This window comes from Caenorhabditis remanei, chromosome V (genome assembly GCF_010183535.1).
Source record: "Caenorhabditis remanei strain PX506 chromosome V, whole genome shotgun sequence".
Taxonomy (NCBI): domain Eukaryota; kingdom Metazoa; phylum Nematoda; class Chromadorea; order Rhabditida; family Rhabditidae; genus Caenorhabditis; species Caenorhabditis remanei.
In genome coordinates this window covers 15156253-15172547 of record NC_071332.1, presented here as the reverse complement: position 1 = coordinate 15172547, position 16295 = coordinate 15156253, and the positions used below count along the sequence as shown (strand labels likewise).

Below are 16295 nucleotides of genomic sequence, written 5' to 3'. Positions count from 1 at the left end.
ACCTTATTGAATTTCAGAGGGCGTTCAATAATTACATGTTGTCATGTGAGAGAGGTTTGATCTAGAAACGTGAGTTTCAATAGTTTGAACTTTGAGAAAGACTAAGACATTCACAAAATAATGTTAACTCGGGAAGTTTGATCAAATGATAAATTTGAGATCAATCAAATCAAAATCTCAAAATGTTATTTTTCAAGATTATCGAATGAATTCGAAATCCTCCGTTTGTCAAGGAACCAGTTGAGGCTAATTGTTAAGGAGCAAGGAAAATAAGGTTTCAAACTTTTTGAAAATGCTATTCGAAACATTGAAAACATATTTTTATGGGGAACAATTTAAAATTTATGTATGTCTTAAGAAATGTTATGTGTACTATAAAAGTTTGTTTGAAATTCTGTGGCTCTTTGTAATGTTATCTAATTTTCATAATAACAGTAAATACAAATTTTTGAGTAAATACCGTGAGAACTGTATTATAACGGCATGCCGTTATATTTTTCAACTGCCCATCAGACAAGTTATGGTGGGAAGTTTTTAAAAGTTCACTAAAAAACGTTGCTAGGTGTTTTGTTTGCTTTTGTAAATGCTATTCTAATCACGCTGATTTTATCAGAATCATGGAAAATGGCAAGGAAAATGCAAATGGTGAATTTTGAGCTTGTTGAAAATGCCGTTATAATACAGTCTGTTTGGTATTTTCATTAGCTTATCATACAGAATACCGAAAAAGACCTGCTAAGTTTTTTCAATATAAAATTGTTGTTGAGGAAAACAGGAACATCTTTAATTGTAAAAGTGTGTGCGTAGTAAAAAAGCTTAAAAAAGAAGCGGATGGCAACGGCGGTATAATTTCTGGATTGTTTTCTTCAAATTTTTCGTCGAAAATCACCGCACGGATATAGTTATCCTGACGCAATCTAGTTCAAAACTAAGCTTACCTTCTTCGAATTTTTCCTGAAAACAATCAATTCAATTGAAGCCAATTGAATAGCTAGATTGATAATACTAACAGCAAACTGAAGAAAAATCAAAGGGGTCAAAAGGGACATGTTTGGCTCTTTGATCAAATTGTGTGCTTCACATTCTCTAGGATTAGGGTTGAGACATAAAACGCTTCCTGGCTCTTCTGGCTTTCCAAGAGATGTGTCTACATATGAGAATCCCATTATTGAAAAAATAAAGTAGTTGATAGTATCCAATAAAAAATCAACAAACTCCCTTAAAAGTGTGGGTTTTGATTAAAAAAAAACGAAGAAAATATGAGACTAAGGCTGGGGAAAAAATTGAGAAATTGTATAGTTGTATGTATAAGCATATAATTATTTAAGTTCTTAGTAGTACCAGTTTGTCATTTACAACTGAATATGTGAAATAAGAGTTGTCAGGTAAAAGTTTATTATTATTTATAAGGTTTGTTTTAAGAATGAGATCTCGATCTGGATTTCAAAACTTTTCGGCTTGCCCAGACTGCAAATATTATGGCGAACAAAACAGCAACAAAAAGATGATACCCGGAATATACAGCAAACTGAAAAATGAATCTGAGGCTTTAGGATAACTTTAGGAAAATCACAGACCTGCGCTCGAATAGCCAACTTTTCCGCATCGATGACAATAGCTGTCAGTATTGACTGAAGGACTAACGCCATAAAAGTATTGATTCCAAACAGCAATCCGAATAGCCTCGAGTCAAGAGATAAAGCCAGTGTAGATTGTGCAATTGTAGTAGAAAGTTGGTAGATGACACGATAGAGAATGTAACAAATGTACATCACTATTATTTGATGGGATTGTGACATCCAAAATAGGAGACCCGCTTGGAAAAGAGATCCAACAGATAGCAATATATCTCCCCATCGATTCCAGTTCACATTGAGTAGCCTTGTGATGAGATCAGCAGGTATTCCCATCAAAGGAACCAGGGCTTCTGTGATTCCATTGTATTTGTTTTGCGACTCGGGGAGGGTTCCCCAAAGGGTTTGAGTATAGTTAACTATCTGAAAAATGTCGGTGTCGCACTGATTCATACTAGGGTTCAAACTAACCTGATAAAATATACAACTGGATAGTGCTGACCATATAGACCATTTTAAAATAAGAGGGTTTCTGTAAATTGTGTATAAATCTTGATGTAATTCCATGAAAAACAGCTTTAAATAATCCTTGTAATTCGCATCATTCACCAGACTCTCCAGGTCAGTCGATGAACTGTTATCTTCCAATTTCTTCTGATAAGCTTTTCTCCATGCCACTTGCGGTAAAACAGCAGCTAGAAACACTGCAAACGTCATCACTACCAACGTGATAATGTTTAAAGTCATGTAGTCTGCCCATGATAATCCGATTAGTAATTGGGCAAGTGCATAGGCAAGAAATCTGCCAACTAGAAGAGCTGCTCTGGTGAATGCAGTAGCTCTGGAATAATGAAGTAAACAGACACACAGATCTACCACTCACGATTTATATTCGCTTTTTGGAACCATCACATAAATATAAGAGAAGTATGCAATTTCCGTTGCAGTAGCCCACCCGTAGAACAGTTCTAGAAGCTGGAATTTCCGCTCAAAATTTCAAAATATCCATGAGGAAACCCTCACCTGCATACTCCAAACAGATCTTCCGAATACGAAAATCACCCAACAAGCGAAATAAGATAAGGCTTCAATAACTAATATAGGTTTGTAAAGTAGAACATCAGTCAAAAGAAATGATGGAATAAGAGCAACTAGATAACTGTAAGTCCATATTGGGTATACCTGAAAACCAAAATTTCTCGATCTACAATCATAAGGTTAACAACTAACTTTACTATTGAGTGTGTGTTCCGTCATATTCAGTACATTATGCTGATATTCATACATGTATGGCTCAGTGGGTCGAAACTCTTTGACAGCTCCATAGAGACAGATCAAGAACATCACTTTCCATTGATCCATTTGTTTCCTAAAATTTCTAATAGTAATGGAGCTAAACGAGAATTAAAATGTACTTGAAGAAAAATTTTCAAAGAAAATAATATCAAAATCGAATGAAAAGTTTTTCGCGGGTTTTATAGGCAAGCGAGCGCCCAATTTTCTTATCATCATTCAAACCACTCACTGATAATCTGCAAGTCAAACAAATAACTGTCGGCGGCTCTTTGCACACAATTTGTGATGGTGTGAAAGTATAAAACAGTGCGGAAAGGAGACAAAAATGATAAAAATCAAGTATTTTTGTTATGGAAAGTGCAACTTTTCAGTGATAATATTTGTTGGGGCAGTAATACAAAAAGATTAATATATTCATCACTCAAACGCAAAGTCCTGAGCTTTCCTCGCATGCTGTGAAATCTCCGCAAGCCGAACAAGTGTCTCCAACCTCGTAAATATTTTCGTCAACCACATTTCCTCTGAAATATGACATATTTTCAGGATCATAGAATCTCTGATAACCCACTTTTCCATATACTGACACACTACCACAATCTTGAAAGCCTGATCAAATCGGTCCTGGTCTGGTCCACAATTTTTGACACCACATCCCACGAATCCAGTTGTAGCCCAAATCATTTGAGTGGCGTCCCCGATTCCAGAGTCCAGAGCATCCTGGTCAAGAAGATTGGAGGAGATACCGAACTGATTGAATTCGTCTTGCCATGCCAGTGCCGCCTTTTTACCATATTGGTTAAGATCTGTTGGCTTGACTTGTTCCCATGTTTGGAACAGATTCTCTCCAATATCATCGGTTCCAGAATTTCCATCAGGACAACTATTAGCGTACGCTTGAGATGACGCAGCCATTCTAGAACTCCACTTCTGAAAAATACAAAAAATATGCAAAGTTATTTCCGAAAATGTTTCACCATTTTCACCATATTCGCTGCGGAAAGTTGTGGGACTCCTTGAGCCGAAAATGTTCCCTTGGCGAATGCAGATCTGAGACTATTATGTGCTTTCAGAATGTCCGCCTGAGCTGCAGCGCTGAATTGGGCATAGGATGCTCCAAAGAGAGCAAAACAAAGGAGTAAAAGTTGCATTTCAATAAGGGAAATGTTATTGTTTTTGGCTAGAATGGCTTTTATACTGGGTTTTGATATCAGGTTATCAATTGAGCATCAGACGATTAAAACCAGACAAAAGAGTGAACGGAGCAAAAACAATGGGTATGCAACCTTTGATCGAAGATACTTTTCAAAGTAACAACTGTCTGGCATACTAGGTTGACACATGGACAAACAGACCGACAGACAGGAAATTCACTTCCGTGTTTTCAATGGAATGGTGTTCGTGAAATTCGATTAACTTCCCGATTCATAGCAACTTCCTTGTTCCAAACAGTAATTTGCTTTTTCACTATTTTACAACAAAGAAAAAATTTTTAAATTCAAATTCTCCCCTTCTCCTATCAAACTTTTTGTGTAACTTTCGTGTCAATTTCTTTTTTAGGTCGACCTGGCCGACCTTCAAAATTCTCAGAAAAGAAGATAACAAAAGAGATATAAAGGGGCGGGAAGGAAGTTGAATAGTAGTTGTCAAGAAGATATATAAAAAGACGGAAGTTTTCTCCTCTTTCCATTTTCTCCATTAACTACACTTTTTGGTTTTCTTCTCTCTCTCTAGTTGAACTTTTCAAACCAAATTTCAGTACTATTTCAGTATGCAAAAACTGACCATCTTCCTGCTTTTGGCCCTCTTGGGAATGGCTTATTCTCAATGGGGTGGAAACGGTGGTGGATGGGGAAACAATAATGGAGGAGGAAACTGGGGAAATGGAGGCGGAAGAGGAGGAAATAACGGTAAGTCGGGAGGGCTCTATTCCAGTTTAGATGTCCTTTAAAAACTCAAACGTCCCTTAAAACACTTAAACGTCCCTTGAAACACTTAAACGTCCTTTCAAACTCTAATTTTTTTAAAACGTCCTTTCAAAAGTTTAGACGTCCCAAAAAACGTTTAAACGTCCCATAAAATGTTTAGACGTCCCTTGAAATCCCAAAATATAGTTCTGAAGATTTAAACGTCCCAAAAAATATTTAGACGTCCCACAAAACATTTAGACGTCCCAAAAAACATTTAAACGTCCCAAAAAAAGTTTAGACGTCCCTTGAACACTTTCAGTGACTTTTAGTGTTGAAGGGACGTCTAAACATTTTTTGGGACGTTTAAATATTTATTGGGACGTCTAAATGTTTTGCGGGATGTCTAATTATTTAAAACCAAATTTTCGGACTTCAAGGGACGTCTCAATATTTAATGGGACGTTTAAACGTTTTTTGGGACGTCTAAATGTTTTTTGGGACGTTTAAACATTTTTGAACATATTTGGGATCCGAAAGGACGTTTAAATGTTTCAAAGGACGTCTAAGTATTTCAAGGGACGTCTAAGTGTTTTAAGAGACGTCTAAGTGTTTTTTGGGACGTTCAAGTTTTCAAAGGACATCTAAACTGGAATAGAGCCGTCGGGAGTGTAGAAAAAAGTGAGTCTATCAGTTTAATGAGTTGTTTCTTGATTTAGTTAATCCGAAACTTTTTGTTCAGTTAATATTATAGAAAATGCAACTTTTTGTTACGTTAAAAATGTACTGGACATTCTTTTAAGAGAAACGCTCTTTTTTAATACTACCACGACGGAGTGAAACAGTTGCGCTTGAGTTTCTAATACTGTCAGTTGTCTTAACTAAATTCCAAAATTAATCTCACTTTGAAAAGCAGAACGAAAGTCGCCCACGCTATTAGAGACGTCCTTGTCAGGGCTGTTCAAAAACTTCGAAACACTTTTATTTTTCGAAAATTTTTGACCGAGAAAACAGAAAAATTCGAAAAAAAAATCTGTCTGAAAATATTAGTTTTTCGAAGGCAAAAATCTTGAATTCGTATGAAAACTGTAAGTATTTCGAGGATAGACTCCCAGAAACCTGTTTTTGAGTACAAAATAAGAAAAATATTCCGGAGAAAATTTTTTGTCGAAAACCGTCGAAAAAACGAAAATTTTTTTGCACAGCAAAAGAAGCTTTCTTATGAACATGGTTTGCAAAATCACTATATTCCGAACTTTCTGTTATTAAATTCTTCCCACAAACTCATGTTTATCAGTGATGTCAATCGGCCCTGAACCGTTCTAAAACAAAATTTTCTAGAAGAGTTCAATTTTTAAAAGCATAATACCATTATTTAAAATTAATAAATTTGTAAAAGTTTCTTTTTGTTAGTGTGAAAAACTCAGTGAGTCTAGAAATCTTCTGGCTCCTCTAGAAATCGACCTGATTTGGAATGTAGACATTCTCATGACCGGAATATTATTTTCTCGCTGTATATACTCGATCTCACTCCTTGTCAGAACACCACTCCAATAAACGTTCAATCTCTATCTGTCAAGTGACCCATGAAACTGGTACATTCTGACTTCCAAAAACACTTCCGTGTTCTCTTTCTTATCTCTTTTCTCAGAATCAAAACTTTGATCTATCTCTTGTATGGCTGTTTTGGAAGTGACTATCCACTTCCTTGTTTCATTTGTGGTGGATACTGTAGCTGTTTAGTGGCATCATACAAAAAGAACTGATTTTCAGGAGGATGGGGAGGCAATAACGGCGGTGGTCGTGGAGGAAATAATGGTACGGGATATTGAATTTTTTTTAATTAGTGAGGTGAATTTCAGGAGGATGGGGAGGCAACAATGGAGGTGGACGTGGAGGAAACAATGGTATGGTTCAGAGATAATTGAAAGATTCCAGTCAGATGTATTTTCAGGAGGATGGGGAAACAACAACAACGGAGGAAATCGTTGGACTGAAAATCCAAATGGACCTAACCGCGGAGGAAACGGAGGAGGACGTGGTGGAAACCAAGGGGGACGAGGAGACGGAAGAAGTGAGTTTCGTTTTTTTCAGTTTCACTTTGTATCAAAGTTTTTCAGGCCACGGAGAACGCATCACTGACAACGTTCTTGGATCAATCTTCGGATAAATTGACTTCTCGAGAATTCTCTCATTCACTTTCTTGAAAAAAAAAGTGTACTCGACGATATTTCTAATAAAAGTAATGAATACAGTTGAACTTTATTCGTCTCGAAAAACATAATTATTATGTCGCACTGAAAACAACACTTTCGTACAAAAGCCTTCCGTGATAATCACTCACCAAACAAAGAAAACAATTTCAGATTTTTTCCCATCGTATTGACTGAACGGAGGAGGAAAGCCGATCATTCCTCCGTGGTTATAACGAACTCTTGGATATTTTGTCGCATACCACGTTCCGTTTTCACAAATAATTCCGAACTGCGAGAACGCCTCAACTTCCTCCCGTTTCACATCATCCGGTGGGAGTATGTCCTGGAATAATGACATGGAAATTCTGAATGATTACTAGAGTTCGAAGCACAAACAATAGGTTCAAGAGCACTTTCCACTGGTTTGTCTAACTCAGAACGTGAGAATGTAGAACCTAGACCTAATATATTATTGTTTTTACAGAACAGCTTATTAACACATCCAGCTCCCTCGGTGAAAGACATGTTGGAAATAGCTGAAAACTAAATCTGAATCTTTGTCTTTATTGTAAACCCACTCTGAAGGCGTCCTAGCGCAAGGTTTGTAAATGGTTGGCATTCGCACTCATCAAGGCATCCTCCGGATACTTGCAATGTTATAAAGAAGAGAATGACAAATAAGAGAAGGTACTTCATATTTGAAGGAAAGTAACTAATATTGATGATAATGGTTTCTGTTTCTACATTGTTGTTTGGTAAATAGCATTTGTTAGTTGGATATGATAATGAGTTCAAATGATTTCGTTGATCTGTTGAGCAAAAATCGATCATCGGTGGATAAGAACAAAAAACGTTGTTATACAATGGGACGCATCTGAAAATAAAACTGAAGATACAGTACCGTAGAGTAAATTATACAATTAGGCCATTTTCACTAGAAAATGACCAACTTTGAGATGATGCTACTGTATCACTGATTGTTCCACATAGCAAATTATGTATGCATTATTCGGAGCAAAGCTAGATCTTTATTTTAATTATATATAGGAAAGGTAATTGCTCCCTCAAATCGTCCCATTTCAATGAGAAAATAGAGTGGTTTTTGAGCTATCACCTTAAAATGATCATAACTCTCTAGGAAGTGTCCGTACAAAAAAGTTGTCAACTACAAAAATGAAGATCTAGCTTTGTTCTGTATGATCCATTGAAAATCTACTTGATGGGACCATCAGTGATTCCATAACACCTTCTCAAAATTGGTTATTTTCAACTGAAAAAGGTCAAAATATGTATATCTCTTACTGTACGGTAGTTAACCGATTTGAGAATTTTCACCGGCCCGACCCGGGTCACAGTACAAAAATTTGAAAATTATATTTTTTTGAAATTTCGATTTTTCGACTATGTTTTCACATATCGATAAAACACAAGCTTTTATAGGATTTTTGACCATTTTTGATGAAAATTTGAAAAATTTCGAAAAGTTTTGTGAAAAAATAGTGCACATTTTTTGGTTCCGGGCCAACCGGGCCGGGACGGGTCGGCAAATTTCTCTACCGGCCCGGCCCAAGTCTGGTATGAGCATTTCTTTATCTATATTTGGAATTTCCAAACAATACAGAAACATTCACATTTCTGTCTCACATGTCTGTTGCGCACGATAATCCAAGTCGTCGGTGTGAACTGATGATGGACTGAAGTTCAGTTTATTCGCAATTTCAAATTCACTTCAAATAAAAGTTTTCAAAAAATGTTCAAATCCACTGAATTTCTATTGCTACTATTGGCTAGCTTTGCATCTTCTGCTCCATCTCAAAACTCAACAAGTGGAGATGTGACTACATGTCTGAAAGCATTCTACAGAGCTGCGTATAATGGGGATTACAACGGCACTGAAAGCTTTGATTTTTTCATGGTAAGTCGCTAAAAACTTATAAGTCAGTAATGTCCATCATTTTCAGGTCATACCAGAGCTTCAGCAATTAGGATTCACTCTTGCGAAATCTTGTTTCCTGGAAATCGCTAAAGAAGAGTGCTCTGTTTCTCAATACAACTTACTTTCTACGAAATATCAACAATTTTTGGATGTTTTGACTACTCAACCGGCAGCTGGGACCTCTTGTTCTAACTTCTATTTTAAATACAACTCACTAAAGTGCCAACCATTGATAGAAGATCTTGCACAGAAAGCTTTTGTGATTTCCGATCATCATCTGAAGCTGAATGATACAAAAATATTGGATACTATTGATTTGTGCGCGAAAGTTGAGGTACATTTACTCAAGCTCTATCCGTTTAAAATAAAATAATTTTCCAGATGTGCCTGGTACCCGAATGTTATCATACAGAAAAAGCGAAGAAAGGGATTCATGACAGTTGCAAAGAAATTGGAATGCGGAACACGGAGTTTACTGCGTGTATGCTGAAAATCCAGAAGTTGCAACCAGATTTTTCCGAGTACTCCTGTTTGGATGATCTCGATTTCTCTAGCCCGAACGAGCAAGTTGTAATCGAGTTATTCACGACGAAGAAAGATTGTTCTTATAAAATTATGAAAGAATTTTGTGGAGAAAAGGCTGTGCAGGATTTCAATTATTATGCATCGCTGACCGTCAGAGTTAATGTGAAAGCGTCTCAAGTGAATAATGTGGTATATAATAGTCAAGATATACCTTTGTGAATAAATTTTTTGATGTTAAATTTCCATTTTATGTCTGAGTGAGGAGGATAGATTTTTATCATCATTCTCTGCTTCCCCGCAGTACATAAAGCACGGTTCAGTAAGATATACAATTTGACCTTTTTCAGTTGAAAATGACCATCCTTGAGAGGATATTAAAGTATCAGTGATTGTCCACAAAGTAAATTATGTATAGACCATACAGACAAAAGTAGGACTTTATTTTTGTAGTTGAAAAATGTTTTGTACTTTTACTCCCTAGAGAGTTACGGCCATTTTAAGGGGACATCTCAAAAATCACTTTATTTCGCACTGAAATGGGACGATTTGAAGGAGAAATTACTTTGTCGATATGTAACTTGCACTAACTGTAGCTTAACTGTAACTGTAGCTTTTGAATGGTTTATACATAATTTACTTTGTGGGACAATCAGTGATACCGCATGGCGCTGTACAAAATTGACATTTCCACAATAGAATGTCAGATGGAACAATCATCAGCACGATAATTCAATCGTAACCTATGCAAACGCGCTTTGTTGAGACTACATTTTGGTAATATTATTTGACGCCTAAATTGCAATTTTTTGATATTTTTTGTTTTTTCAAAAAATTGGCCTTTCTCGAGTATATTTCTCCTTAAAACTATTTCTTGACAAAGTTTTTCAGTTTAAGCAAAACAATTTAGGTAAGCGACTTTTCTCAAAAGAGCGCGTTTGCATAGGTTTACTTTGAATTATCGTGCATCAGAATTTCCCTCCACAGTCCATCTACTCATCGTGCTAATCCTCAGTATGTACTGACACATCGTCAAAACTACAGTTCAATTTTTTTTCAAGTTCACATTCACTCTCACAACATATCGAATCATGTATATTCTTCTACGTCTTATTTTCACATTCTTATTATTTCTTGGTCTTGCATTCACTGCTCCATCTCAAAACTCAACTAATGCAGATGTGACTTCATGTTTAACAGAATTCTATAGAATGGCTTATACTGGGGAATACAACTGTACAAAAAGTTTGGACTTATTTTCGGTGAGTTTAAAACTATATTGATGCCAATTGAAGATAGTTTTCAGGATAATCAAGAGACTAAAATTGCAAGTTTCAAAAAAGCGAAATCTTGTTTTCTGGAAGTCGCCAAAGAAGAATGTCCAATTTCTCAGTACAACTTTTTATCAACAAAGTATGACAGCTTCCTGGATAGTCTGAGTGCAACACCTCCGGCTGGTACATCTTGTTCAGATTTGTACTATAAATATAACTCAGCAAAGTGTACATCTTTATACGAAGAAACTGGAAAAAAGATGGTGCCGTTAGCAACATTGGATGTGAAAATTAACGACACCAGAATGTTGGAACTTCTCAGATTGTGTGACAAAACGATGGTTAGTCATAGTAAACTGAGACTTCAATATTTCTAAAATTTCAGGCATGTTTGTCTCCGGAGTGCTACTATCCAGAAGAGAAAGTGAAGTATCTCCATGACCGTTGTGAAGAAATGGCCCTAAAGAATACAGAGTTCGCAGCTTGCCTCATTAAAATCGACAAATTGTCCCCAGATTTTTCCGAATATCCTTGCCTAGACGGTCTTGATTTCAATAGCCAGAATGAGGAAACACAAATTGAGATTTTGACATTAAAGAAGAAATGTGCGAAGACTATAATGGAAGACATCTGTGGGGAGAGGGCGGTCGAAAACTTTGATTACAATACTGCACTGACAGTCAGGATTTTCGTTATGAACTCGCAATTGAGAAAAGTTGTTTTTGATAATGTTTGAATACGAATTGAATTATTGATAAACACTCCAAATTTTTTAAATGTAAATTCTCTTCTCACTGCGTTCAATTTAATTTCATTCTTTGAACGAAAATTCTATGACTGCGCAGATTCAACCAAAAAATTGGTCACCGACTAAACTTCATCTCCTCTACACTTTTTTTCATACTTGAATGAATTTCCTCACTTTGCGGTTTGATATGATTTCATTTTGTTTTGTTTTGCTCTTCACTCTATCCATTCCCGTGATTTCAACTCCGTTCAAAAGAAATGCTGAAAGAGATGTGGCGCCCTGCCTTCTAACGTTTTATTCAGCTGTATATCATAAATCTTTCAACTGCACGAATGAGTTCGACTACTTGTCGGTTAGTAAATATATTTTAAACTCATCAAATAAAATCAATTGCAGAGTAATTCTATTACTCAAAAATCTGCCTACACTGCTGGAAAGTCATGTTTTTTGGAGACTGTAAAGAAACTATGCACCCAGGTTCAAGTGGATGAACTCACCTCAGAATATGACTATTTTGTGGAAGTTCTCACAGATAGACCTTCTGATGAAGAAGGTTGTGATAGCCCGTATTATCAGTACAATGGTCTTAAATGTACGCCGATCCTAAAAGACATGTCTCAAGGTGTCAGTCAAATCTTTAATGTCACCACAAAGATGAACGACTCGAGAGTTTTAAACACAATAGATCTATGCGAACAAGCAATTGCAAGTTTTTATTTTTTTAGCTTCATCAAAATAACTTTTTCAGACATGCATTCAAGCAACTTGCTTCTCAACTGACTTTGAAAAAATGCAGATAACAAAATCTTGCGAATTCGTAAAAATGAAAAACACAGAGTTCACTGCCTGTGAGAACCAAATGAGAACAGAATCGCCGGATCTGTTTAAATATTCCTGTTTGGAAAGATCCAATTTGAAAGAAAAGACGAAAGAAGCAATAATTGAAGCATATTACACAGAGAAGGACTGTACCAAGCAAATTATGAAGGATATATGTGGAGAATCGGCGATCGAGAATTTCGATTATTATGCACAGCTTATAGTTAACCAAGTGACCATGATATCATCTTGATTATTTTCGAATAAAGTTTACTGTGTAAAGATTCTGTGTTTCTTTCCGTTGAAAAAACCGACTAATCAACATAGAATAAGTTAACAAATAAAAAAAGTGACCGTCGACTAAACTCCATTTGATGTATTATTCAACACACACCGTTTTTTTTTCATTTTGCATTTCACCATGATCCAAATAGGTTTTGTTATACTAACTGGCCTCTCAATTACCATCAATTCCACCCCAGTTAAAAAAGATGTGGATACTAATATTGGTCCTTGTCTAAGCAGTTTTTATTCAGCGGCGTATCATAAATCTTACAACTGCACGAGTGGTTTTGAGTATTTGTCGGTGAGAAATTCAATTTTCCCCTTTTCAAACTATTTTTGCTTTAGAATAATTCTACCGTGCAAAAGAGTGCATTCACAGATGGGAAATCTTGTTTTATAGAGGTTGCGAAAGATGTATGTGCTCCTACCGACGTCGTGCAAATCAATGCGGAATACAATTCATTCATAGAAATTCTCACAGAGAAATCTTCGGATGAAACGAATTGTTCAGAACCATATTATCAACACAGTGCTCTAAAATGTTTCCCGGTTCTTCAAGATATGGCTGTGAAACTTAAAGATGTAGTTGATGTTCACACCGAAATCAACGACACAAGAGTTCTGAAATTGATTAATTTATGCGAGCAAGCAACAGTAAGCAATTTGAAGTTGTCCGACGTATTTTATGTACTCCAACTTTCCAGGCTTGCATAAAACAAACATGTCTCAAGGAAACAGAGCAAACGCGGATTATAGATACCTGTGCGATGATAAAAATGAAAAACTCGGAGTTCATTGCATGCAACCATAAAATTCAAGAAAAACTAGCCGACTTGTCAAACCACACTTGTTTGGATGACTTTGATTTCAATTTGGAAACGAATGAACTGACAGTCGAATTGTATTCAAAGAAGAAGGAATGCACTCTAGAAATAATGAGAGATTCATGTGGAGAATCGGCTGTGGATAACTTTGATTATTATGCAGACCTTCTGGTAAAACAATCTAATCCTGTTCAGCAACTTGATTAATTTCGAAGAACATATTTTTGAAGTGTCGCGAAATTTGTTTATCAATAAAACTATCATCCGAATTCATATATTTTTGATGTAATTTTTGCAAGACAATACCTTGAACCATACCAATTCAAAAGGGGACACCACTATTCCAAACTTCAAGATTTTTTGATACGAATCGATTCAGGAAGCCAGGAAAAATAGAGATGTCTCTTGGCCTGTCTAATAGAGATTTCTCTTGGCCTGAGTCTGAAATTCAGTCTGAAAGGAGCTACAAGACCTCAAAAGCCAAAAAACGCTCCATGTCGTGCAGTTTTTCAGTACATTACAATTTTCAGATGTTCCCCTCGTCTGCACGTAATTTTCAACACTTTGGGGTCTCGTAACTCGTTTCAGATTAATTTTCGGACTTAGCGATAAGACGATTTTTCTTTTCTCTGGCTTCCTGAATCGATTCGTATCAAAAATTTTTAACTTTGAAATTTTGGGGTCCCCCTTTAACCAGTGAATTCTTCCCTTACAAAATTATTCTTTTGAAAAACTCAACTAGTAAGCACGATATGCATGATTTTACAGCGAGAATTTTATTAACTACCGCCATTCACTAATTCCGTTTGGCCAAAGTACACGATTCTCCACTTTTTTCTATTCATCCTTTCACAGTTTTTCACAAAATTCGGAAAGGCTTGTTCGGTCTGTTGAAAGTTAATAAAATCTTGTTTTCTGGAAGTTGCCGAACAAGAATGCTCTCGTGCTCAATACAATCTTCTTTCCATAAAATATGATCAGTTCATTGAAGTGTTAACTGTGAAGCCATCCGACGCGAGTTCATGCTAATTTTCATACTATAAATACTATTCTTTAAAATGTGGACCTATGATTACTGCTATGAGCTGGAAAGCTAGCTTCCTGGCTAGAATACACACAAAAGTTAATGACACAAGAGTTCTTGAATTAATTGATTTGTGTGACAAAATTCAGGTAAGATTATTCAAAATTGATTATAATTAAAATACGAATAATTTCAGATATAGTATGAGCCCAGACTGCTTCTATTCCGACATTGAAAAGAAAATTATGGTAGAGAACTGTGAAGCAATAAAATCGAAGAACACGGAGTATGTAGCCTGTCAGTGGAAGATCAAAAAAGAGGCGCCCGATTTGTCTAAGTACAAATGTCTCAATGGATTTGATTTTTATAATAATGAAGTTCAAAATCAAATCGAGAAGTTTACAACAAAGAAGGATTGTGTCAAAGAGATATTGGAGGACTACTGTGGGCCAGCTGCTGGAGAAAATGTTGATTATAATGCCGAGATGACTGCAAAAGCGTTAGTCATGTATGAACATGTATCAAGGAAATGATTGATAATTTTCATTTGTCCTATCGTTGATTCTTCTAAATATGAACTTCTTTTAAAAAACAGAATTAAAATACCGCACTGACGAGGGATTAAATCACGAGAGGGATAACAAAGCGAACTATATATTTCGATTAGTTGAAATCGTCCCGGCTACTAGTTACAACATGTTAAAACTTACTTTTCTCATTTTTCTTTGTCTCCTTCTCATTATCCATTCAACTAACGGAGCAAGTTTCCGACTGTGCTCCAGCGAGCAGCTCACTCAATTTGTTGGAAGATGTGGTCCGATAGAGCGCGAGTTGGTTGACTTGAGAAACTTAACAGAGGATTATTATCCAAAAGCTGAAGTTGTCAACAATATGACCGACTTGTGTCAGAAAGTAACTGTAAGTGAAATTATCTTTTAAAAAGTTGTCGGGTTGATATTTCAGAACTGCTACGGTTCAATAAAATGTGCAGCATCCATTGATAAAATGAACCAAAACAAGTTACTATGTGACGAAGATAGACTAATGTTTGGAGAGGTTCCAGAATGTATCAAGTGGTTGTTCAAGGAAATTTATATGGTTGATTACTATGATTGTTTGAAGGATTATGACTTCTTGTCGGTAAGTTATCTATTAAAATCTTTGATCTTTATCAATTTTTATTTCAGTATAACATGGAGACCAAACGAAAAGCATTCACATCTGGGAAGTCTTGCGTATTTCAAGTTTTTAATGAGAGTCAATTCTTTGAATGCGACCGTGATGCAGTTGAATTAATTCACAAAAATTATGACCTAATCGTTGATTACCTGACCACAGATTCATCGAAAAAACTGTGCCGAGGTGTCAATCCGCTTTATCAAAAACTTCAATGCGAAGTGATAAAAGATAAATGGCTTAGCATGGATTCGGAACTGATTAATTCTGGAAACAACACTCAGGAAGAGATTGCTGGCTTTTTGGAGCTGGGAAATATTCTTAAAGTGAGTTATCAATTTTCCAAATACATCCAATTCAACTATTCCAGGAATGCATGTCACATTCCTGTCTCTACACTGAAAAGGAAAAAAGTTATGTGGATTATCGACAGAAAGAAACTAAATTTCGTAACAGTCCGTTCGTGAAATGTACCACAAAAATTTATGAGATGAAAATCGACACGTACGAGAAGTATCCATGTCTGAAAAATCAGGAGCCTAAAGAAAAAACGGAATGTAAAAAATTGATGCTGGAGGAATTGTGCGGAAAAGAAGCAGCAGACAACTTGGAAGAAACTCAAGAATTTTTTGAATTTGCTTTGGGAAACAACACTGAAATCATTCAATAAACTACTGTATACTCTAAAATATTTGGTAAATCATACATTAATCTATAA

The 16295-nt window shown here is 36.0% G+C and overlaps 6 protein-coding genes across 6 annotated transcripts; 3 read left to right on the top strand and 3 right to left on the bottom strand.

The window, feature by feature from the left end:
* Nucleotides 1-1417: 1417 nt before the first annotated feature.
* GCK72_020243 (uncharacterized protein) lies at nt 1418-2936 on the bottom strand (the record flags this gene model as incomplete). The annotated part of the gene is made up of 6 exons (XM_053733473.1): nt 1418-1528; nt 1578-1997; nt 2046-2415; nt 2458-2549; nt 2598-2756; nt 2805-2936. The coding sequence occupies 6 exons, from the start codon at nt 2934-2936 to the stop codon at nt 1418-1420; spliced, it is 1284 nt and encodes a 427-aa protein (XP_053582386.1).
* A 355-nt stretch (nt 2937-3291) lies between these two features.
* On the bottom strand, nt 3292-4018 carry GCK72_020242 (uncharacterized protein; the record flags this gene model as incomplete). Its single annotated transcript, XM_003116229.1, has 3 exons — nt 3292-3391; nt 3439-3797; nt 3845-4018. 3 exons carry the CDS (start codon nt 4016-4018, stop codon nt 3292-3294), a joined length of 633 nt encoding a protein of 210 aa, XP_003116277.1.
* Nucleotides 4019-6451: 2433 nt separating this feature from the next.
* On the top strand, nt 6452-6981 carry GCK72_020241 (uncharacterized protein; the record flags this gene model as incomplete). The annotated part of the gene is made up of 5 exons (XM_053733472.1): nt 6452-6505; nt 6548-6592; nt 6637-6681; nt 6729-6848; nt 6895-6981. 5 exons carry the CDS (start codon nt 6452-6454, stop codon nt 6979-6981), a joined length of 351 nt encoding a protein of 116 aa, XP_053582385.1.
* Nucleotides 6982-7114: 133 nt separating this feature from the next.
* Nucleotides 7115-7665, bottom strand: GCK72_020240 (uncharacterized protein; the record flags this gene model as incomplete). The annotated part of the gene is made up of 3 exons (XM_053733471.1): nt 7115-7312; nt 7366-7505; nt 7548-7665. 3 exons carry the CDS (start codon nt 7663-7665, stop codon nt 7115-7117), a joined length of 456 nt encoding a protein of 151 aa, XP_053582384.1.
* Nucleotides 7666-8719: 1054 nt separating this feature from the next.
* On the top strand, nt 8720-13584 carry GCK72_020239 (uncharacterized protein; the record flags this gene model as incomplete). Its single annotated transcript, XM_053733470.1, has 10 exons — nt 8720-8884; nt 8931-9239; nt 9287-9619; nt 10489-10689; nt 10734-11042; nt 11087-11431; nt 11846-12041; nt 12805-12854; nt 12899-13207; nt 13258-13584. 10 exons carry the CDS (start codon nt 8720-8722, stop codon nt 13582-13584), a joined length of 2544 nt encoding a protein of 847 aa, XP_053582383.1.
* Nucleotides 13585-14604: 1020 nt separating this feature from the next.
* On the top strand, nt 14605-16247 carry GCK72_020238 (uncharacterized protein; the record flags this gene model as incomplete). The annotated part of the gene is made up of 5 exons (XM_053733469.1): nt 14605-14900; nt 15184-15319; nt 15365-15541; nt 15589-15903; nt 15948-16247. The coding sequence occupies 5 exons, from the start codon at nt 14605-14607 to the stop codon at nt 16245-16247; spliced, it is 1224 nt and encodes a 407-aa protein (XP_053582382.1).
* Nucleotides 16248-16295: the final 48 nt, after the last annotated feature.